At 37.1% G+C, this 20,073-nt stretch overlaps 6 protein-coding genes across 7 annotated transcripts; 4 read left to right on the top strand and 2 right to left on the bottom strand.

Annotated features, from left to right (window-relative positions):
- The first annotated feature begins 120 nt into the window (after window positions 1-120).
- Window positions 121-13,330, top strand: LOC145899146 (protein farnesyltransferase subunit beta-like). The gene is made up of 12 exons (XM_082987866.1): window positions 121-139; window positions 5,205-5,320; window positions 5,504-5,571; window positions 5,733-5,805; window positions 5,873-5,964; window positions 6,059-6,205; window positions 6,318-6,494; window positions 6,752-6,926; window positions 12,280-12,399; window positions 12,571-12,662; window positions 12,959-13,064; window positions 13,119-13,330. The coding sequence occupies exons 2-12, from the start codon at window positions 5,240-5,242 to the stop codon at window positions 13,206-13,208; spliced, it is 1,221 nt and encodes a 406-aa protein (XP_082843992.1). The 5' UTR covers window positions 121-139; window positions 5,205-5,239; the 3' UTR covers window positions 13,209-13,330.
- Window positions 502-2,817, top strand: LOC145899143 (uncharacterized). Its single transcript, XM_082987864.1, has 3 exons — window positions 502-672; window positions 823-909; window positions 994-2,817. Exons 1-3 carry the CDS (start codon window positions 606-608, stop codon window positions 2,796-2,798), a joined length of 1,959 nt encoding a protein of 652 aa, XP_082843990.1. The 5' UTR covers window positions 502-605; the 3' UTR covers window positions 2,799-2,817.
- LOC145899147 (uncharacterized) lies at window positions 3,277-4,881 on the bottom strand. The gene is made up of 2 exons (XM_082987867.1): window positions 4,638-4,881; window positions 3,277-4,547 (listed from the first exon to the last, which is right to left on the bottom strand). The coding sequence occupies exons 1-2, from the start codon at window positions 4,702-4,704 to the stop codon at window positions 3,403-3,405; spliced, it is 1,212 nt and encodes a 403-aa protein (XP_082843993.1). The 5' UTR covers window positions 4,705-4,881; the 3' UTR covers window positions 3,277-3,402.
- LOC145899142 (uncharacterized) lies at window positions 6,981-12,273 on the top strand. Its single transcript, XM_082987863.1, has one exon. It carries the CDS (start codon window positions 7,406-7,408, stop codon window positions 11,522-11,524), a length of 4,119 nt encoding a protein of 1,372 aa, XP_082843989.1. The 5' UTR covers window positions 6,981-7,405; the 3' UTR covers window positions 11,525-12,273.
- A 227-nt stretch (window positions 13,331-13,557) lies between the features above and the next one.
- Window positions 13,558-17,200, bottom strand: LOC145898807 (uncharacterized). 2 transcript variants are annotated; one of them, XM_082987431.1, is made up of 15 exons: window positions 17,130-17,200; window positions 16,961-17,056; window positions 16,723-16,840; window positions 16,563-16,656; window positions 16,410-16,472; window positions 16,222-16,330; window positions 15,994-16,139; window positions 15,739-15,847; window positions 15,514-15,671; window positions 14,624-15,404; window positions 14,427-14,519; window positions 14,304-14,364; window positions 13,955-14,243; window positions 13,747-13,834; window positions 13,558-13,693 (listed from the first exon to the last, which is right to left on the bottom strand). In XM_082987431.1, the coding sequence occupies exons 1-15, from the start codon at window positions 17,174-17,176 to the stop codon at window positions 13,660-13,662; spliced, it is 2,286 nt and encodes a 761-aa protein (XP_082843557.1). In that variant the 5' UTR covers window positions 17,177-17,200; the 3' UTR covers window positions 13,558-13,659. The 2 variants fall into 2 exon arrangements, with proteins under 2 accessions (XP_082843557.1, XP_082843559.1); XM_082987433.1 differs by lacking the exons at window positions 16,723-16,840; window positions 16,961-17,056; window positions 17,130-17,200 and having other exon boundaries at window positions 16,406-16,472; window positions 16,563-16,629.
- A 942-nt stretch (window positions 17,201-18,142) lies between these two features.
- On the top strand, window positions 18,143-19,933 carry LOC145898282 (uncharacterized). Its single transcript, XM_082986714.1, has 4 exons — window positions 18,143-18,193; window positions 18,432-18,618; window positions 19,082-19,212; window positions 19,404-19,933. Exons 1-4 carry the CDS (start codon window positions 18,190-18,192, stop codon window positions 19,931-19,933), a joined length of 852 nt encoding a protein of 283 aa, XP_082842840.1. The 5' UTR covers window positions 18,143-18,189.
- Window positions 19,934-20,073: the final 140 nt, after the last annotated feature.

Consider the following 20,073-nt stretch of genomic DNA (forward strand, 5'->3'; position numbering starts at 1 on the left):
ACTTTATACCATTTCGTGCATGTAATATTTTGAAATAAGCATTCCATTTGCCCGCCGTTTGAAGTAACTGAATTGAACCATGACAGTCACTCGTGCGTGAATGCTGCACATGTTGTTGATGAATTTGTGAGGAACGAAGGTACGGTGGCCCACAAGTGCCACCGCGAAATATTAACGAATCGCGAAATATATTTGCACTGCGCGAAATATTTTTTCACCGCGCGAAATATATTTACATCGCGCGAAATATATTTTCACTTCGCGAAATATATTTTCACTGCGCGAAATATATTTCGAGATCGCGAAATATATTTTCACTGCGCGAAATATTTTTTCACCGCGCGAAATATATTTACATCGCGCGAAATATATTTACACCGCGCGAAATATATTTTCACTTCGCGAAATATATTTTCACTGCGCGAAATATATTTGCGCTGTGCGATGTATATTTTCTTCGCGCGAAATATGTTGTTAGTTTTTATTAGAAATGCCTGGCGGGAAGTCTAGTTGTTTCAAGTTTTCACGTACATCTATATGCTACAGTCTGTGCATTTAAGTTCAAATAGAAAAATAGTTTGAGTGTTTTATCCCTATTTGTAATCATGTACTGCACAAATTGTGGAAGGCTACTTTTTCAAGAACACTTGTATTGCGCACATTGCGGACGCGGTAAGTGGTTTATTCTTTAATTGTCGTTTATCAGCCTTGTCAATCTGTTGTTTTGAGGTAACATTCTTGTAAATGTTAATATATCAGACAGACATATATGCCAGTAAAATAATATTGTGCAAGTATAATTAGATTGATTCTGTGTTGCAGAGAAAGCCCATGGCAGCAATCATCCTACTTTGTCTAAATCTGAAAATGAGGGTTCTGTGATTGAAAATGTTAATTCCAGTATAAATGGTTAGTATGCCAAACAACCTGTAGCTGAACAACTTTGGTTAACTTTGCAAAACAAAAGTTTAATAATACATGTAAAATCTACAGGTACATCATCCATGAAACGCAAAAGTGCAACAGAAATTTTGCCATTTAGTGAATTTAAAGCAATGAAAGGCTCACAATGGAAGCAAAGAGTGTCGAAAAAGGATGAAAATGAGGAAGTGTGTGTTAACATAGGCATGCTTGAATATGGAGGGAAAGATTTTAAGTTGAAGCCAGTTCGGGGTCAATCCATTATAATTAATGTTGGAAGAAAAGAGTGTGTTCAATCCATACTGAATAAAGCCAAAGAACGGTACTTTCAATTTTATCCAAAGAGTCAAAGACATGGTGCAGTATACCACCTTGCTTTTAAAGATGGACGAATTGTTGAAGTATTGCCTGGAACAAATGAGCCATTCACTCTAGTCAAATACAAGGAGAGCATTGGTAAAGATTACAAGAAGATCATGTTATATCTACTTGAATGTGACAGTGAAGATGATGAAACAAATGATGCAAGTAACATTGAATGCTCTGGTAATGGAAAACAATCTCCCTCTATTCTACAAAGTTCATTGCCTGATTTTACTGATTACTTTGATTCTAGTGAACTGGACAATATTATTGGCAATCAATGTGATTTGTTAGCCCCAAAACTCGAAAGGTATGATGGCAAAAAATTCAATGATTTGAATGCTGCACTAGAGTCATTGCATAAAAAAGTTGATGATTTAGACCAGTTGTTTATTTGTGTGCGCCGTGGGGCTCATATTCAACGTCAACTTAACTTGTGGAAAAGAGAAACCAAAAAGAAATCAGCAGAAAAGAAATTGGTTGTCCAATTTCAAGGTGAGACAGGGATTGATTCTGGTGCAATGGCTAAGGAGTTCTTTAGTCTTGTTTTGCAAAGTATTTGTGAACAATTCTTTCCTGATGGTGCCCCAGTTGACTCAATGCTTCATGTCCAAAATGGACATTTCAAAGCATGTGGTGAAATAATAGCTGCAAGTTTGGTGCAAGGTGGGCCAGCTCCACATTGCTTACACCCAAATGTGTTCACAATTCTTGCTAACATGGATTCAGTTGATATAACCAAACTAAATCTTGACCAACACTTTACTGAGAATGAAGGTCAACTGATACAGAGAGTTTGTGCTGACCCACTTGTTCATACTGACATAATAACAGAAAATGGATACACAGGCAAAATCAATATTGATAGCGCCAGTGAAATTAGTCGCACAATCATGGTGAGCATCACTAATAAGCGGCTTTGCTACCTCAAAGAGTTTGCTTCAGGGCTGAGTCTGTTTGGTTTGTTCAATGTTGTCAAAAATAATGCCTTACTTTTTGCACCTTTATTCATTCCAGGCAAATTGACTGTTGATGCCAATTATGTGTCAAGTTTACTGCAACCGCAATATTCCTCAAAAAATTCCACAAAGCGGTGCGTAGAGGAGAAGATAATGGATAACTTTCAAGATTTCTTGAACTATATTGAGGATAACTGTATTCGGGCCCCCACAGAAGAGGTTTTGGCTTACTGCTGTACTAACAGTGAAAATGAAGTCAATGTAGAAAATATTGGAGAGACAATGACTGCAGCAGCTGATTGTACTCCAGCTGGTGTGCTAGGTTGGCTAACAGGCCAAAAACATAGGCCAATATTTGGTGACAGTTTGTCCATATCTGTGGAATTTAATCATGACTGCATGAGCAACAACCCAAACCACACCATCTGTTTTCCTGTTGTTGGTGCATGTGCGAAAACAATTACGTTCCCTACAAAACATATGGAAGAACTTCAAGATTTCAAATCCATCTTTATTACAGCAATGTCCAATGGCCAGGCATTTGGTTTACATTAAAAAAATTCTTCTGTTTCATTGTTTATGTTCATAAGTAGTTGTCACTTCATTGCATGTTTCAAGTGTTATATGGCAAAACAGCAATTTAGATTTTTTACGTACTCACTATTGTGTTCGTGACCGTCAGCATTGTCGAAGCAAAATTAGTGTTTTATTTTTTTATTCAACTGCCTCGTGTTTGTTTTGGTGAAACGTATTTCATCCTTTTATACCAAAATTGTTTTTACCTGACACTTACTATTGCATTTTTGAGGTACTGCTGCATAATTGTGAGATTTTTGTGCCACTGCTACTTGCCACTGTACATTTATGCACTCACTTTTCTTCATTTACACTGCATGTTGTCTTTCACACTTTTCTATTCCATCATCTGTTTGCAATACAATGGGAAAAAATTTCGATTTGTATCCTAGCATTTACAAACCACCTCTTTTAGATTCTAGTAGTGCAGTACGCTGATTGTTAATCAGTGAGTAAAAAAACAATTTTTCACAAAGTTGCCTGTGTTTGTTGGTGTAATTTGACAATTAACATACTTGCACTAACAACAAAGTTCAATATACTGAAGTACAAACATGCATACATGGCTGTGGGCTTTGACTTTTTATTCTTTTGCAACCTCCATTATCCCTTTGTACATTGCCAGTGCTTCTGCACAGGAGGTTGGCATGACAAATCCAAGTTCAGTTCGAACATAGTCAAAATATTCCTCATATTCGTTCACTTCTTCGGGTGGGGAAATATCATTGCACACCACTTGAAATTTCTCTTGTGAGACTGCATTTATCATGTCTGCTCTTCCACCATACCTTTCTGGCATTAAGTAAAGTAAATTTGGGCGACCAGCTATAACATTGTGTCTTGATTTTCGTATTCGATGACTATTCCAGTGATCCATTACAAAATTTAAGTCACTTTGTAGAACTTTGGAGAAGCAATACCACACACACTCCTTGCTTAAAGGAAGTGAATAATCAACAACACCTTTAAACTCGAGATCACCAAAAAAGTTTCGCCACCAAGAAGTACGAAACTTGCACAATGTTGACCACCAACTTTCAATTCTCTGATTCCTTGGTGAAGGAACGTATCGATGTGCATTAATACTGTTTCTGAAAAAGCACTGTGCTGCTGCCAATATCCCATTTTCTGTGCCCAAATCAGACACAATTTGCACTGGACAACCTTGTACATGTGAAACAGTTCTAAGGTACATGGAAGCTATAGTGTGTGGGCATTTATTGGAGCGTATAACATGAAGCCATAGGACCTTACGACTAAAACCATCAATGGCTGCATGTATGGAAAAACCAAATGGCTTTAATTTATCATAACCATCTATATGCCAGGCATAATTGGGCCCTGGATTGTTATACTCTCTGCGCTTCAGACGATGGCCCCTCCTGAGTTCACAGCCATCAGGATCAATTTTATTCAAAACTTCTGCAACAAAGGATCTTGGAACTCTCAAACCCTCCATCTCCAAACCATGCCACACAGAACGGTACCCCCCACATGAAGATGGACCTTCTAAAATTTCTTTGATTCGTTTTTCAGCATCATTTATAATATTCGGATCTTTTTGCCAAGCACCACGTCTATGCAGCCCCATTTCTTGTAAGCGTCTTTTCAAGGTTCTCAAACTGAAAGTTACATTGTGGTAATTTTGCAACAAATGCAAAATTTCAGAGTGTTCATATCCTAGTTGAAAGTAGTGGGTGATGAGGTGTGTTTCATCAATGGTGGTCCCTGCAAGGAAAAATTGTATTGTCCAAACCGAAATAACAAAATTGCAATGAATGTAGGCCAACTGGAAATACACAATACAAACACACTTACCATGGCCACAATGGGTACAAAATGAATGATCAAGTCCCACATAGTGATCACAATTTAAACAATTCATTCAGTTGAACAGTCCCTGCCAACAACTGGAGTAGGTAAATGCTTACTTAGCTGATATAGTCGGTCACCCGTCGTGCAAACATACGAACGGAGTGAAATCAACGAGAACCTGGCCTGTCACTACATTTTGCGTCACAAGAAATATATTTCGCGCGATGTAAATATATTTCGCGCGATGTAAATATATTTCGCGCAGTGAAAATATATTTCGCGATGTTACGAAATTTTATTTGTAGCGGTCGAAATATATTTCGCGATCTCGAAATATATTTCGCGCAGTGAAAATATATTTCGCGAAGTGAAAATATATTTCGCGCGATGTAAATATATTTCGCGCGATGTAAATATATTTCGCGCGGTGAAAAAATATTTCGCGCAGTGCAAATATATTTCGCGATCTCGAAATATATTTTGCGCGGTGAAAATATATTTCGCGCAGTGAAAATATATTTCGCGCTTCGTTAATATTTCGCGGTGGCACTTGTGGGCCACCGTACGAAGGTTTGTCACGTACGATTTTTTTCAACAAAAGCGTAATGGATTGGTTGGAAAAAGGAGATATGGATATGAAAATGAATGACGACGAAGGACTTGCAACTTATACAAGCGTTGAGCAAGTACGTTCAAGTTTAGTTTACGCACTGGGCTAATGAATATCGATAACTTTGGATAAAATATACTTAAATGCATTCCGAATCCCGTTATAACAATCTATGGCATCCTTTTCATGAATGTTATGGGTAGATTCTTGTGTATAGGGCATTGCCTAACAAGACAAACCATGTCTTTGCCATTAACAGGAGGGTGTCGAACACAATGTGATCAAGAAATATAAAGACTTTGAAGAATTATCAGACATTCAACCTGAGTAAGACAATAGCTTTTGATTTATCCCCAAAAACATTATATGCAGAAGAGGATTAGTGTTTTGCTTTTATATGCTACTTTGATTGTTAATTACAAATGTAAGAAAGAAGACTTTACTCATTCAAAATGTCCTAAAAGAGATATGCCATAATCTCTTTGCAGAGTATTCTTAACTAGAGATCGCCATGTTGAATATCTGTTCAAAGGCTTGGATATGCTTTCAAGGTCGTATGAGGTGCTTGCTCTTGCAAAAAAAGTTATATTGTTGGTTAAAAAACTTAGACACTGTGTATTTTTTGCAGTGTTTGGATGCAAGTAGACCATGGTTGTGTTATTGGATTGTTCACAGTTTGACTTTGCTGGAACAAGAAGTACCTGAAAATGTCAAATCCAGGTAAGGATTATTTGTTTCCTTAAAGTCTATCAACCTGTTTGTGTTCTCAAAAAACGTTTTGTTGTAAATTTATTTTATCTTCATATTTTTTTAGGGTGTGCAGATTTCTTGCAAAGTGTCAGAATCCCACTGGTGGATTTGGAGGTGGTCCAGGCCAAATTTCTCATCTTGCTCCTACGTATGCAGCAGTAAATTGCCTCTGTTGTTTACAGATTGACGAAGCCTATAACGTCATAAACAGGTTGACTATTTATCCATTTTTTAGTAATTGTAAAATGTACACTTTTATTTTTGTTGATTGTAACTGGTGGCGGCAGTGATTCTTGTAAAAAAAAAATCATATTTCCCTTCAGAAAAACCCTGCTTGAATATCTGCGGAGAATGCGTCAACCTGATGGCAGTTTTACTATGCATGATGGTGGGGAGTGTGACACAAGAAGTGTTTACTGTGCAGTGTCAGCAGCTTCCTTGACTGGGCTTTTAAATGAAGACTTGGAACTGTTCAATAATTCAGTGCAGTGGCTTGTAAGGTAAGTTAAATTCATAAATGTAAAGAGATATATGACTATTATGAAGTACCAATTGTGTTCTTTGAGGTTATTATTGTTTTCAAATCAATTTCTCTTTTTTTGACATTTATGGAAACATTGGTCTTTTAGCTTCTAATCAGTCAACTATTTTTACATAAAAAAATATCATCAGTGTCAAAGTGAAGAATAAATTTACATTTCAATGAGACAAACTCAGCCTTTTTTGAAACAAAAACACTCAGTTTCTTTAACTTCAGGTGTCAAACTTATGAGGGTGGAATGGGAGGTTGTCCCGGTACTGAAGCACACGGGGGCTACACATTCTGTGGTTATGCTGCACTGGTTCTTCTTGACCACTACAAGCTAGTTGACACTGACCGTATGTTGAGATGGGTTACAAACAAACAAATGACATTGGAAGGTGGATTCCAGGTACAATTCAAGTTTAAAATAATATGCATCGAATTTGTTAATATTAGTTGCTGTTGTACCTTAATTTAATTGTTAATTAATTGTTGTTGTACCTTGTATTCTACCCTGTTGGTTTGGATGGATTTACCATGTGACCATGTGACCTTGTGACCGAATGACATTGTGGGTTGGTGATGGTCAAAGTGTTGGTGCTTAGTGCATTGTATGATTGTATTGAGTTAGGTGCATGGTTGTAGCAAGTTGTTTTACTTTATAGTTAACATTAATTTATATACTTGTTTTATAAATCTATTTGAATAAGATTCTATTTGAATAAGGTTATATTTGAATAAGACATATATTAAATTCCTGGAATATTGGGTAATGACTCCCAAGAGCTAAAGACTGCTTTCTATAAATACTGTCAAGGACTAAAGACTGTCCAACAGGTACAGTAATTTAGCAACAAGTGGTAGCAGAGGATCAGGAATAGAAGAAATATGTCAAAGAAGGTCCCACCTAAGTTCAAGGAGGACTTACCATATGTTTCATGGAGAAACAAAATAGAAATGTGGCAACTAGTCACATCAGTAGACAAAAAAGAACAAGCAATTGTGGTTCTACTAGATGCTTTGGAAGGACATCCCAAGGCTGAGAAGGCGGTTTCTGAGCTAACAAAGGAAGATTTGCATGCGATAGAAGGCATGGAGAAGTTGTTGGCAAAATTGGATGCATGTTTTCAAGGTGAAAAGGTTGATGATGCATATAGTGCTTACATTGCTTTCATAAACTTTTCACAAAAAGATTTATCCATTGGTGATTATGTCATTGATTTTGAACATAAATATCAGAAAATGTGTGCACATGAAATGAAGTTGCCAGATGCTGTCTTGGCATTTAAGCTTTTAGAAGGTGCATGTTTAAATGAAACACAAAGACAATTGGCCCTAACTTTCGCACATGACATGACTTTTGATAAAATGAAATCTGCACTAAAACGAATATTTACCAGCAATGAATGTTCCACTGCTTCCAATTCAATTTCGACCAAAGAAGAGGCATTTGTGACAAAGAAAAGGTTTTTTTCATCCAATGATAAAGTTAAACCTAAGAAGAAGTTAAATCCTCTTGACAAATTTGGCAAAATTTCCAGATGTGTTATATGTGACTCCAAAATGCATTGGGCTGTTCACTGTCCACATAAGCAGAAGAAAGAATTTGTACAGTTAAGTGAAAAACTTGAAGAAAAAGTAAACTATATTCTGCTCTCAGAAACGAAGACCAATGAGATTCTGGTTGCTGACTCGTTTGGATGTGCAATATTAGATACAGCCTGCACAAGAACAGTTTGTGGGCAAAAATGGTTCAACACTTATCTTGAAGCCTTAAACAAAAACTTCAGACGCAAGGTAAAAGTAGGTAAAGCTAAGTCTATTTTCAAATTTGGGGATGGTAGACAAGTGATATCTCATCAGCGAGCAAATATACCTGCACATATAGCTGGAAAATCTTGTAGCATTGACACCTCAATTGTTCAAGACGACATTCCCTTGTTATTGAGCAAAACATCACTTAAGAAAGCAAACACTACAATAGATTTACAACATGATACTGTTACAATGTTTGGAGAAAAGGTAAAGCTATTGGTTTCCAGTAATGGACATTATTGTTTGTACATTTTGCCTCGACGAATGAATAAGAATAACCAATGTGAAAGAATTTTACTGTTTGAAGATAAACTTTCCAAGTCAAAGCTCACCAAAGCAATTTTGAAATTGCACAAACAGTTTGGTCACGCATCCAAAGGCAATTTGGAGAAACTTTTAAAAAATGCTAATTCTTGGCAGGAAGAATACACTCACATAATAGAAAGTGTGATTGATAGCTGTGAAGTGTGTAAATTACACAAAAAGCCACCTGCTAAACCTGTTGTTGGATTTTCATGGTCAGAGAAATTTAATGATGTTGTGGCTATGGATCTACATGAGCTGGAACCAAGTTTGTGGTATTTTCACATTGTTGATATGTTTAGCCGATTTAGTAGTGCAGTAATAATTCGTAACAAAAATGCGTCTACAATTGTAAAATGCTTCATGAAGTATTGGATTAGTATATTTGGGGCACCGCATAAAGTTTTAAGTGATAATGGTCTTGAGTTTAATAACTCAGAGTTTCATGATATGTGTGCTAATTTTAACATTGATATTGTGACTACTCCTGCTTATTCTCCGTGGTCTAATGGGTTGTGTGAAAGACACAATAAGATATTGACTGACATTTTGTGCAAAGTGAAAGCAGACATGAAATGTGATTGGGACATTGCACTGGCTTGGGCATTGAGTGCCAAGAACTCAATGATTAATAACAATGGGTTCAGTCCAAATCAGTTGGTATTTGGTGCCAACGCAAACTTACCTACAGTGTTGGTTAACAAATTACCAGCACTAGAAGAAAAGGCCAACAGTGAGAATGTTGGTATGCATATTGCAGCTTTGCATGCTGCAAGAAGAGCTTTTGTGGAAGCTGAATCGTCCGAGAAGATTCGGAGAGCATTGAGATCTCAAACCAGAAAGACTGGTGAGAGGTATGACATTGGTCAAAAAGTGTACTATAAACGTGATGGTTCTCCATGGAGAGGACCGGCTCATGTTTTAGGCCAAGATGGCCCTGTTGTTTTTCTACGACATGGAGGACAATATGTGAAAGTACATGTTTGTCGTATAGAACCTGCTGATGCGAAGATTTCTGTAAGAAAACAAAGTGGAGATGACGTTGAAAATTACAGTTCGTCAACTGATGAAGAGGAGATTGTAGACAAGGAAGTTGAAAGAGATAACACAGCAAATGTAGATTCTCATGTGCCTGTTAAGGTTAAGGGCTCTCTTGTGAACAAAACAGTGCTGTTTAAGCAAAATGGAGAAGAGTTCTCAGCCAAGGTTTTGAGCAGAGCTGGGAAGGCCAAAGGGAAATACAAGAACTGTTTCAACATTGAGTACAATACTCCTGAGAGTAAAAAGGGTATGAAAGAATGGAAGAATTTTGAAGAAGTAGAAGATCTGGCTGTAACAAACAATGATTGTAATGTGGTTACAGAACATGTATACAGAGCTGTTTCTAATACAGTTTCATTTGAAGAAGCGAAAATGGCAGAGTTAAAAAGTTGGAAGGAGAATGGTGTTTATGAGGAGGTGGCAAAAGGTGGTCGAGGTTGCATTTCTTTGAAGTGGGTCTTGTCTCTTAAAGAAACTAATGACGGCATTAAACCTAAAGCAAGGTTAGTGGCCAGAGGATTTGAAGAGGTTAATCAAGATTACTTGGATAAGGAGTCTCCCACTTGCACCAAAGATGGTCTTCGGTTGTTGATGTGTATATCCAGACAAAAGGCCTGGAAACTGAATTGTATCGATATAAAAACTGCTTTTTTGCAGGGTGAAGCTTTAAATCGAAATTTACATGTTGTGCCGCCGAATGAGGCAAACTGTCCACCAGGCACAGTTTGGAAGTTAAAGAAGTGTGTGTATGGATTGGTGGATGCTTCACGTTCATGGTATGACAGAGTAAAGCATTTTATGATTTCAGTTGGTGCAAAAATTAGTTTGTTGGATCCTGCTTTATTTTACTGGCATGACGGCAACAGTTTGCAAGGTATGGTGTCAGTGTATGTTGACGATTTTATGTGGATTGGGTCGAAGCAGTTTGAGAGTTCTGTTATTGAACGTATTCGCCAAACGTTTAAAATCGGCAAAGAGAATCAGAACAATTTTAAGTACATAGGACTGGAAGTAAACGAGGGTAAAGGCATGATCAACATAAGCCAAGCTGAATATGTTGAACAATTAAAGCAGATGAAGATCTTACCTGCAAGAAAAGAGAAACTCAATGATGAACTTTCTGTGGAGGAAAAAGATATTCTGAGAATGAAAATTGGTCAGTTATTGTGGTTGTGTACTCAAAGTCGACCAGACTTAAGTTTTGATGTTTGTATGCTTGCATCCAGATGTAAGCATAGTACAGTAAAGGACATTCTTGATTGCAACAAAGTAATCCGAAAGGCTCAAGCAGATTGTATGATGCTAAAGTATCAAAATCTGGGACACAATCAGAATTTGAAGTTGGTTGTCTATACCGATGCTGCTTTTGGCAATTTGTCAGATGGTGGCAGCCAAGGAGCCTATCTTTTATTTTTGGTTGGGGAAGACAACAAATGTAATCTTTTAAGTTGGCAATCAAAGAGGATTAAAAGAGTTGTAAGAAGTACTCTTGCTGCAGAAACATTGGCAATGACTGATGGCATAGATGCTGCCATATACTTCAACTCACTCTGGTGTGAGATAATGCAGGGAAAGCAAATGGAAACAAAGCTTCCAGTACAAGTGGTGACAGACAACAAGTCGCTATACACGGCTGCATATACAACAAAAAATGTAGCAGACAAACGTTTGCGTATCGATGTTGGCTCTTTACGTGAAATGATAAATGACTGCGTCGTCACAGAAATATCATGGGTACCGACAAAAGAACAGTTAGCAGATTGTCTAACAAAGAAAGGTGCACAAACTGCAAATCTTGGAATAGTACTTTCCACTGGTTGTTTTTCTTCAAAAAACAAAAGAGAGTGAGATTGTTAATATTAGTTGCTGTTGTACCTTAATTTAATTGTTAATTTAATTGTTGTTGTACCTTGTATTCTACCCTGTTGGTTTGGATGGATTTACCATGTGACCATGTGACCTTGTGACCGAATGACATTGTGGGTTGGTGATGGTCAAAGTGTTGGTGCTTAGTGCATTGTATGATTGTATTGAGTTAGGTGCATGGTTGTAGCAAGTTGTTTTACTTTATAGTTAACATTAATTTATATACTTGTTTTATAAATCTATTTGAATAAGATTCTATTTGAATAAGGTTATATTTGAATAAGACATATATTAAATTCCTGGAATATTGGGTAATGACTCCCAAGAGCTAAAGACTGCTTTCTATAAATACTGTCAAGGACTAAAGACTGTCCAACAGGTACAGTAATTTAGCAACAGAATTAATATTGCAGTTTACAAATAATAAAATTTTGTTTCAGCCTAAAGGTAAAATTTATATTTGTGTGGAAATAATGCATTGAAGAAAACAAAATGTTTATTATGTTTTGGTTATTAATGCCCTGACATAGCTCTTGAAAATGTGTGAAAAAGTTTAGCAGTGTTTAAGTAAAACATTGCTTGAAGACAAAACTGGTATATACCTGTGATTATAAATCAGGATGTTATCAAGGACATAATTTTGGCTGGTGTCATAATTTTGGCTGGTGTATATACTATACAGTAGTATATACTGTATATGCATATATTAAAAATGCGTTTTTGAATTTCATTAACAGGGACGAACAAACAAGTTAGTGGATGCATGTTACTCATTCTGGCAAGGTGGTCTTCTTCCTCTCATCCACAATACACTTGAGGAAGAAGGAGGAGTGGAAGGGGAGGTTGCGGAGGCCCAGGTGAGAGAATGTTAAATTTGTTTTTGTTTTTTTAGTTTTTGAATTCACAAGAGAATCATGTTGCCTGTAAACTTTTGTATGGTTTGGGAATAAAAAAGGGACTGTGATATTTCAGTTTAAATTTAGTTAAGGTTGTTACATGACTTAAACTATTTCAAAAATGTGTTGCAGGAAACTTGGTTGTATGACCAAAAAGCACTGCAATGTTATGTTCTTCACTGTTGTCAGTCATCATTCGGAGGCCTAATAGACAAGCCAGGAAAGTATGTGTAACTCAATGCCAAATTGTTATTGGTTAATGTGAATGCTTCAGCTACATTGATCCTGGAAATCATTCCTCGTTCTGTTAAAAACACTGATGATTTCAAACTCTTGACCTTTATATCACAAGCAGCATAGAAATGTTTATTTTCCTTGTCTAAAATCAGTCAGCTCTCGTACTCAACACAAATATATTTCGTTTTAATAAGCAATGCCAGGGTCTTTTGCTTTACAAATAACATTCTATGAAAGAGGATATTTCACCCATAAAGAATATTCCAATGCAATTTGCTTTTAGATCACGAGATTATTATCACACTTGCTATGCATTGAGTGGTTTGTCATCCTCACAGCATTGCCCCAACAACCACCAAATTCATGTGGGACCAAAGTCCAACATACTGGTAAGTGTATGTAATGTTGCCAGTTGAATATGTGACAACTTTTATTTTAAACAGCTCCCGGTCCACCCAGCATTCAACCTTACATATGATTCAGTTCGCAAAGCAATGCACTATTTTAATAAAATATCTTTGGATGATCAGTGATTGCAAAGGAGTTTGTAGAACTTTCTGGCAACAGTCCCAGGGAATAGCAAACACTTGACTGCTTGTAGTGCATTTTGTCATAATCATGATTTTGTGTTCAAATAAAACGTTTTATACATTTGTGTACTTGGTTATTTATTGCTCTATGTTGCAAGCAAAAAATATGACATGCAATGAAAGAAAGGATGTGCCCTGTCAGGATAAAGTGCATTTTTTATAAGATGCTTTGATGACAAGTGGCAGGCTAAAATGCCAGTAAATCCGTCAACTTGCCTAGATTTGCTTTGGGATAAATCAATAAATCAAACTAACAGCTTGTATCTGATTCATTGGAAATTTGCTGTTGCTTAGCCCACATAAAACTTCATACCGAAGAACAACAGTTCGCCATCATAAAAAAAATATATTTTTCCAAATAAATACACAAGTAAAAATGACTACAAGCAGGTTTTCATCCATCTTCTTCAAGCTGCATTTCAACTGATCTGTAACAGAGATTGATGTGAAAGCACAGTCACATGTTTTAACTGGATTTTACCTTAATTGAGAAAGCAAGTTTTCCCGTTGACTTCTCAAGGAATTTAAGACCGGATCATCTTCAAAATCCAGCTCCTCTATTTCTATACCTTGAAAGAAGGTAAAGACTGTCTTATTTGCAGAATATTAAATGAGAATGTATGCAGGGTTATATTCACTACATTTGTACCACACATATATTTATTTAAGCCTGGAAAGCATTATATTACTTTCCAATAGTTGCTTCAAAACATCTTGTGGATTTCCTAAATCTCCTGTTTTCTGGCTTTCCTCAGACGACGACTTTTCACTCCAACCAGATGTCCCGAAAGCAGATGTTTCGGAACATTTGTCATCTCTGGTTGCACTTGTTTCACCACTTAAATGCCTCCTTTGGTAGGGTTTGCTTTCGTTGTCTGTTGTTACAGTGGAATCTGACCTGGCAATTGATCCATTAGTTGTATCATGTTTGTGTGGGGACGATGTCTGACTTTCATCAAACAGTCTTGATCCGATAACCTTTACGAGAAAAGGAAAAAATTAGGTGGCAAATTTAAAAAATGCAATTTCTGTTCTTACTTTTTTAACAATAGTTGTTGTTGGGGATTGTTCATGCTTTTTGCTTTTCGTTTTTCCTTTTCTGTGCAACATAAACCAACATTACAATCATATTTCTATTTGTGCAGTCAACAAAAGCAATACCTAGATTTGGTTCTGCTTGCAGATGAACTTAGAGTAGATGTGGGACTGACAGCAGCCTTGGATGACTTTTTCTTTGCATCCACAATAGTGACTCTGAACAGACAACAATTTACGCAAAACGGATCAAGACAAAATAAAAATTATACATACACACTACCAAGAATCGCATGGATATACAAGTCAACATATTATCACACCTTTGCATGGCAATTGGAGAATCCCTGGTTTCAAGATCAGAAAGCAAAGTCGATGATGACCTTGAAGATTTTGGAGTTGTTTGCGTTTCTGCACATGTGGTATCAACTGTTCCTATGGCAACACTTGCTCTGGTCTTAGTCTGAGGAACTGGACCAGGATGTGGATGGGTAGATTCCCGGCTGACTTGTTGACTTTCTTCTAATAATGTTGGTACCGTCTGTGGTGAAATGTGTGGTGCTGCAGAAGTCGGTTCAGGACAGGGTGGCTGCCTCATGGGACAGGGAAAATATGGTTGGTGATAACCAGGATAGTAGGGCTGTTGACCAACCATACCAGGACAAACTGGATACTGACTGCTTGCACCAGGGTAACCAAAGTTTTGAATGGCTAAACCATGAAACACTGGTTGTTTTGTTACATCAGGGCAAACCTGTTGGTTTTGCAAGTCAGTACCAACTGGTTGTTGTGTAGGAGCACCACCAACATGTGGTTGTTGAAAAGTTGAACCAGCACAAGGCAATTGTTGTGGATGTGGTGGTGTTTCATGTGAAAACGGTCTTTCTGCAGGAATATATTTTTCTGATTGGTGTTGAGAAATATATCCCGGGTGACTAAGAAGATTGGGTTGATTTCTGGCTTCCTCTATTTTTCTTCTTAGTCTCCACTGTTGTAGGATGTCATCACTATCAAACTCACTGGATGTGGATGAAGAAGGATCTATGGGTTGATGTTGGAAATTTAATCTTTCCTGGTCATGAAAGGACACATGGGTTTTTCCACCTTTTAAATACAATAGCAAAAGCCAATTAGTTTATTATACATTGCTTTTTCTGCATCTGTACTAAAAACTGCACCCTTAGTATCACAATATTTCCCTTAGTATTATTACCTGGCATAATGGGCCGATCATTTCGTAGTTGTTTTTCCGGGGGGGAAACTTGTGGAGTTGGATATACTGTAGATCTTGAACTTGTGGGAGTTTGTTGTGTAGATGAAGGTGTGTTAGCGTCAGGCCTACTGCCGGGTACCTTCAGGGGTGATGGTACGCTAAAGTAAAAAGTATATGCCTAAAAACTAATATGCAAGTAATAAACAACGCTTGCTTGTTAATTACCCTCGTTGCAAAACCTCATTAACCCTCTTCTCAAATTCAGAAAAACTGTCTTCTTCACTTTTGCCATTCTCAAGTTCACTTCGTTTCATGCTTTCAGTGTAATCCAAACCTTCAGTAACAGTCCAGGATTTAAACATGGGAAGGAAGGCTTTGTGAAAAAAAGTCTGGTAAATGTTTTTACCCCAAAAACAAGCATACAAAATACCCATAATACTTATTCTACAATGCATTCAATAAGTTTGCTTATCAGCTGACTTGATTTTTCGGTTTCTTCAGCTTTCCAGTCATATTTTTTGTGATCAGTTGAAAGTGGAGGTTTTGAAAAGACAGGTGAAGGTTTGTTGGGAGGTTTTCGTTCACTTCTGGGTTTTGGTTTACCATAACGGAATCGATTTAACAACCTGACAAAAAATATCGGTATTTACTAATTAAGTTGAAGATTTTTTATCTTTTGAAACAATTTAAAGATTGTCAGCAACATACACAGATACATTTGATGAAGGATTACTGCTGCTCTGAGTTGATGACATCTCTGGTGTTGGAGTTTTTGGTGGGAGAGAAGCCAGAGACCGTCTTACTGTCACAGTATTTTCTAGGTTGTAAGTACGCATTACATATGAAGGCAATTACAAAAATATTTCAATTCCAAACAGTTCTGGTAAATCACCTACTATCATATAAAGATGAACTTGCGACACTTGGTGTCTTTGTTGTCTTGCTGACTGCCCTTAAATCTATTAAATAACAAGAAAAGATTGTGTTTAACATGTGACACAAAGAGTAGTTTGCTTGTCACCCAAGTCCACTCGAAGGTGGGCATTTACCTTCTTGACTAATATTTGAGTCGAGTGTTTCTGAATATGAGGCTTCACTGTAGAGCATAGATGGAAAACTATCAGAATGGCTGCTCTCCTCAACCTGTAAAGTTTCAGGAATGCAAAACCCAAATATAACTCAAAGAACACACTTTATTGTACAACTAACCTCTTTAATGTCAACTTTTCTGTCTTCCTCTTCAATCTCCTCTGCGGCAGTAAATGAGTAGTTTAAAGGCGTGTAGCTTTCATTGTCTTTAATGTTAAACTTCTTTCTCTTTTCAGGCCTTCACAGAAGGTAAAGTAAGTTCAAATTTAACACAAATACAGAATAGTTGTTTCTGGCATTTGTGTACACCGTGAATCAAAGCAATTTGTACTGTAAATTAAAGTAATGTATGACTGACGTTAAAACAATCTTGCTGCTGTCGAATCGTTGTTGGGTCGCGTTTGATGGATGGTAGAATGTTGTCGAGGGAAAAGATGGATTTGGAAACGGATCGCTGGAATTTTAACAAGATTGTAAGGTGCAACCAAAAAAAAATATTTCCCGCATCATTTTTAAGTCAAACTTACCAGCCAGCTGGATGAAATAGCACGTCAGGATTGTTCGCTTGATCCATTCGACTTTTCAAAGCGTTTAAATTTTCCCTACAACCGCTTTGGAACTTTGTGGGGGATTTACCTACGACAATGCTTTAATCCAGATCAATTGAGTAGACAATTTATTTTGGGGAACAAAATAACGCTATAATTAGGTATGTTTGCTTTCAAATACCATTTAATTGTCTTTATGCATTTACATGAAACATTTTGAGGCTAACATAAAAACAAAAAAGTATAATTTTATAGTGTTGCAAACTTTTTGGGAAATATAATCAATATTTAATTTTGCATGAAATATTTCATTTTTGCATCTGATGATGTTTCCAAAATATCTTTTGATATACAAGGGGAATGACTAACGCTTATGTGGCATCTCAATGACCACCCACCAAGATAAACTTAAAAGGCCTTCATCGTTTGATCGTAATCTCAACTCTTCGGCTCCGTTAGATTTTGGCCCGAGGGAAAAACATGCCACGACAACCGCGTTATGATCTATGCGTTCCAAGGTGGTCTTCAGCAAGCTTGGTCTGTGTGGGCGTAAGAACGAATAGATGTTCTCGTCCAAAATTAATTAAATTACTTCGCTGTTTATACTGATTTTTATATTTGGGCAAACGGACGACTGCTTATTAGTTCCTGTTTCTAGTTACATAAAAAAGTGATGTGGCTCAGGCAAAACTACATAACATAAACAGTAATGTTTTGATCGTCCCAGACTTCGCGGCGAGATGTTTTGACAAACGTATAAACAATGGCCCACATCCAACAATTTTGAAAATTAGGTAAAAAATCTCGTGAATCTAAAAATAAATTCCCAATGACTTAATGAAATTAACTGTAAGGTGTGGATATGTGATGGCTTGCAGCGTCAACTCAAACCACTTTGCCTCAGGTGGTTCACTCTGGGTGGTCGATTTAAGCTAAACGGATACCTAGATGCGAACGCTGCTGTTCGTCTAGATACGTAGATTGATGCCAGATATTTTTACGTTGGTTAGGTATAGAAGTGGCAACAGAGCTTCAAAGCATGGGTGAGTTCATCCTGTTTATGTTATACTAACTACTCTGAGGGATAATAGATTATAGAATGTTTGTGATAAAGTTCGACAAGCACAAAATAAAGTCGGTGCTGAACTAAACAATTAACTACATGTAGCAGCGTCGTCCAATTTGAAAAAGAGTGTTGTTCTATTTTGACAGTAAATCATTTTGTGACATTTAGACGAGCTGCCCTTCGTACGAAATTATAGAATATGTGTTATTTTTAAGTGGACCCACTCAAAAGCAACATTTCGCCTTCTGATATTACGGAAGCAGAATTCCAAACAGCGCTCCATGCAATGGAAAAGTGGTCAAAAGTTACGGACGTACGACCTCCGTATTCTTACATCGCCCTCATCGCAATGGCAATCCACAGCAGCCACGACAAGCGCCAAACTTTAAACGGGATTTACAGGTAGGAAACCTATCAATTTTTATCCAACTTATGATAAGCGCATTTGATTGTACAGTAAAAAAGGAGATTTGAAGAACCATATTGTAAAAACACGAGAATGCCACAACTGTTTTGTTACTGATCTTTCGTGTAAACAATCTGCTGTACCTTTTTAACCTTTTTGTGAAATTTTACTTGAAGTAATTAGAAGGTACAAAAGTTTATTCTTGATGATTGAAAACAACACAGCTGCCCAACCACAAGATGATATATTACCTATTTGTCATATCGTTTAATTGCAAACTCTATTTTCCATTTTCATGCTGTGTTTTTAGTTGTAACCTAGGTATTAAGCACATGGCTTTTGCCAAGCACTCCAACTTGTTGAACATACACGTTTAATTTTGGTACAGGGAGTGTTGCAATTTTATGCAAATCGTTTTTGTTCTTTAAAGTTTCAAGTTAACTTCATTTATCTTTTCAGCTTCATAACAGAAAAATTCTCATTCTTTCGTCGGAAGCAGAAAGCTTGGCAAAACTCAATACGTCACAATCTCTCACTCAACTCCTGTTTCGTGAAAGTAGGGAGGTCACGTGACGACCCGCCCGGCAAAGGTTTTTTTTCTTTTGGTTTTTTGGAGTGTGCATCGACTGTAGATTGTGGGATTAAAGTTTATGATATTTTTCCGCAGTTGTGCGTTAACGTTACTACCTAACCTCAACGATACTCAGTTTGCAGCATGGAATGCTTATAATATGAAAGATTTTACCAAATGTGCAGGAAATTAATTTCGTGATGTATGCAGGAAATTACTGGACTTTTGCCAAAGACTCCGAAAACACGTTTTCGCTCTTTGAAACGTGCAATGTAATCGCAAACAAATCGAACAAAACGGAAATCCCAACGTCAGAAGATACACATATTTGCAATCATTCAAACACCAAAAGTTCCAAATGCAAAGACATTTTTTCCGATACCTCGCCTTCATTCCACCGAAACAAGCTCGTCGGGAAAAGAAAAAGGTCGGATTTCTCAATCGATTCGATTCTTTCTTCCAAAACTCGCAAAGTTACAAACCCTGCCGCTCAGGAAACAAATCATGGTACCGTTGAGAGAAAACAGAGAACTTCTGATAGTCTTTGTATGTACAACAATGCGAAAATGCAAAACTGTGTCCATTCTTCTGCCTGTACTTTGTGTTTCTTATGTAGTTGTTGCGTTTTCAAGTCCTTCACTCCCGGCATGCGGCGTTATTTGCCGTTACAGTGCTCTGTCTACACGCCCCAATCAATTGAAAACAATGGTCGACTACACTACGAAACTACGTTTTATTGAGTTGTTGTAACCAACTGTTAAATATGGAGTATTTGTATTTTGGCAACAGAGCTAACAAACATACAGAACATTATGTCACCATAAACCGAATACCTCGACCTAAATATTTCTGATAATCACTGTATGTTTAAAAACGTTTC

The sequence above is a fragment of the Ascidia mentula genome, chromosome 4 (genome assembly GCF_947561715.1).
Source record: "Ascidia mentula chromosome 4, kaAscMent1.1, whole genome shotgun sequence".
NCBI classification, from domain to species: Eukaryota; Metazoa; Chordata; class Ascidiacea; order Phlebobranchia; family Ascidiidae; genus Ascidia; species Ascidia mentula.

What these genes read in the sequence shown, in the direction of transcription:
- LOC145899142 (XM_082987863.1), top strand. Translation starts at nt 7,406, where the DNA reads ATGTCAAAGAAGGTCCCACCTAAGTTCAAGGAGGACTTACCATATGTT.
- LOC145898807 (XM_082987431.1), bottom strand. Translation starts at nt 17,176, where the DNA reads ATGGATCAAGCGAACAATCCTGACGTGCTATTTCATCCAGCTGGCTG. An exon ending in AATGAGGTTTTGCAACGAGG is followed by an intron (nt 15,672 to 15,738) that starts GTAATTAACAAG and finishes TTTTTACTTTAG; the next exon opens with CGTACCATCACCCCTGAAGG. An exon ending in TCTCCAATTGCCATGCAAAG is followed by an intron (nt 14,520 to 14,623) that starts GTGTGATAATAT and finishes TTGTCTGTTCAG; the next exon opens with AGTCACTATTGTGGATGCAA.
- LOC145899147 (XM_082987867.1), bottom strand. Translation starts at nt 4,704, where the DNA reads ATGAATTGTTTAAATTGTGATCACTATGTGGGACTTGATCATTCATTT. An exon ending in TTGTACCCATTGTGGCCATG is followed by an intron (nt 4,548 to 4,637) that starts GTAAGTGTGTTT and finishes TTTTCCTTGCAG; the next exon opens with GGACCACCATTGATGAAACA.
- LOC145899146 (XM_082987866.1), top strand. Translation starts at nt 5,240, where the DNA reads ATGGATTGGTTGGAAAAAGGAGATATGGATATGAAAATGAATGACGAC. An exon ending in TTATCAGACATTCAACCTGA is followed by an intron (nt 5,572 to 5,732) that starts GTAAGACAATAG and finishes ATCTCTTTGCAG; the next exon opens with AGTATTCTTAACTAGAGATC. An exon ending in CCTGAAAATGTCAAATCCAG is followed by an intron (nt 5,965 to 6,058) that starts GTAAGGATTATT and finishes ATATTTTTTTAG; the next exon opens with GGTGTGCAGATTTCTTGCAA.
- LOC145898282 (XM_082986714.1), top strand. An exon ending in ACTTTAAACGGGATTTACAG is followed by an intron (nt 18,619 to 19,081) that starts GTAGGAAACCTA and finishes TTATCTTTTCAG; the next exon opens with CTTCATAACAGAAAAATTCT. An exon ending in TGACGACCCGCCCGGCAAAG is followed by an intron (nt 19,213 to 19,403) that starts GTTTTTTTTCTT and finishes TGATGTATGCAG; the next exon opens with GAAATTACTGGACTTTTGCC.
- LOC145899143 (XM_082987864.1), top strand. Translation starts at nt 606, where the DNA reads ATGTACTGCACAAATTGTGGAAGGCTACTTTTTCAAGAACACTTGTAT. An exon ending in TTGCGCACATTGCGGACGCG is followed by an intron (nt 673 to 822) that starts GTAAGTGGTTTA and finishes TCTGTGTTGCAG; the next exon opens with AGAAAGCCCATGGCAGCAAT. An exon ending in TGTTAATTCCAGTATAAATG is followed by an intron (nt 910 to 993) that starts GTTAGTATGCCA and finishes TAAAATCTACAG; the next exon opens with GTACATCATCCATGAAACGC.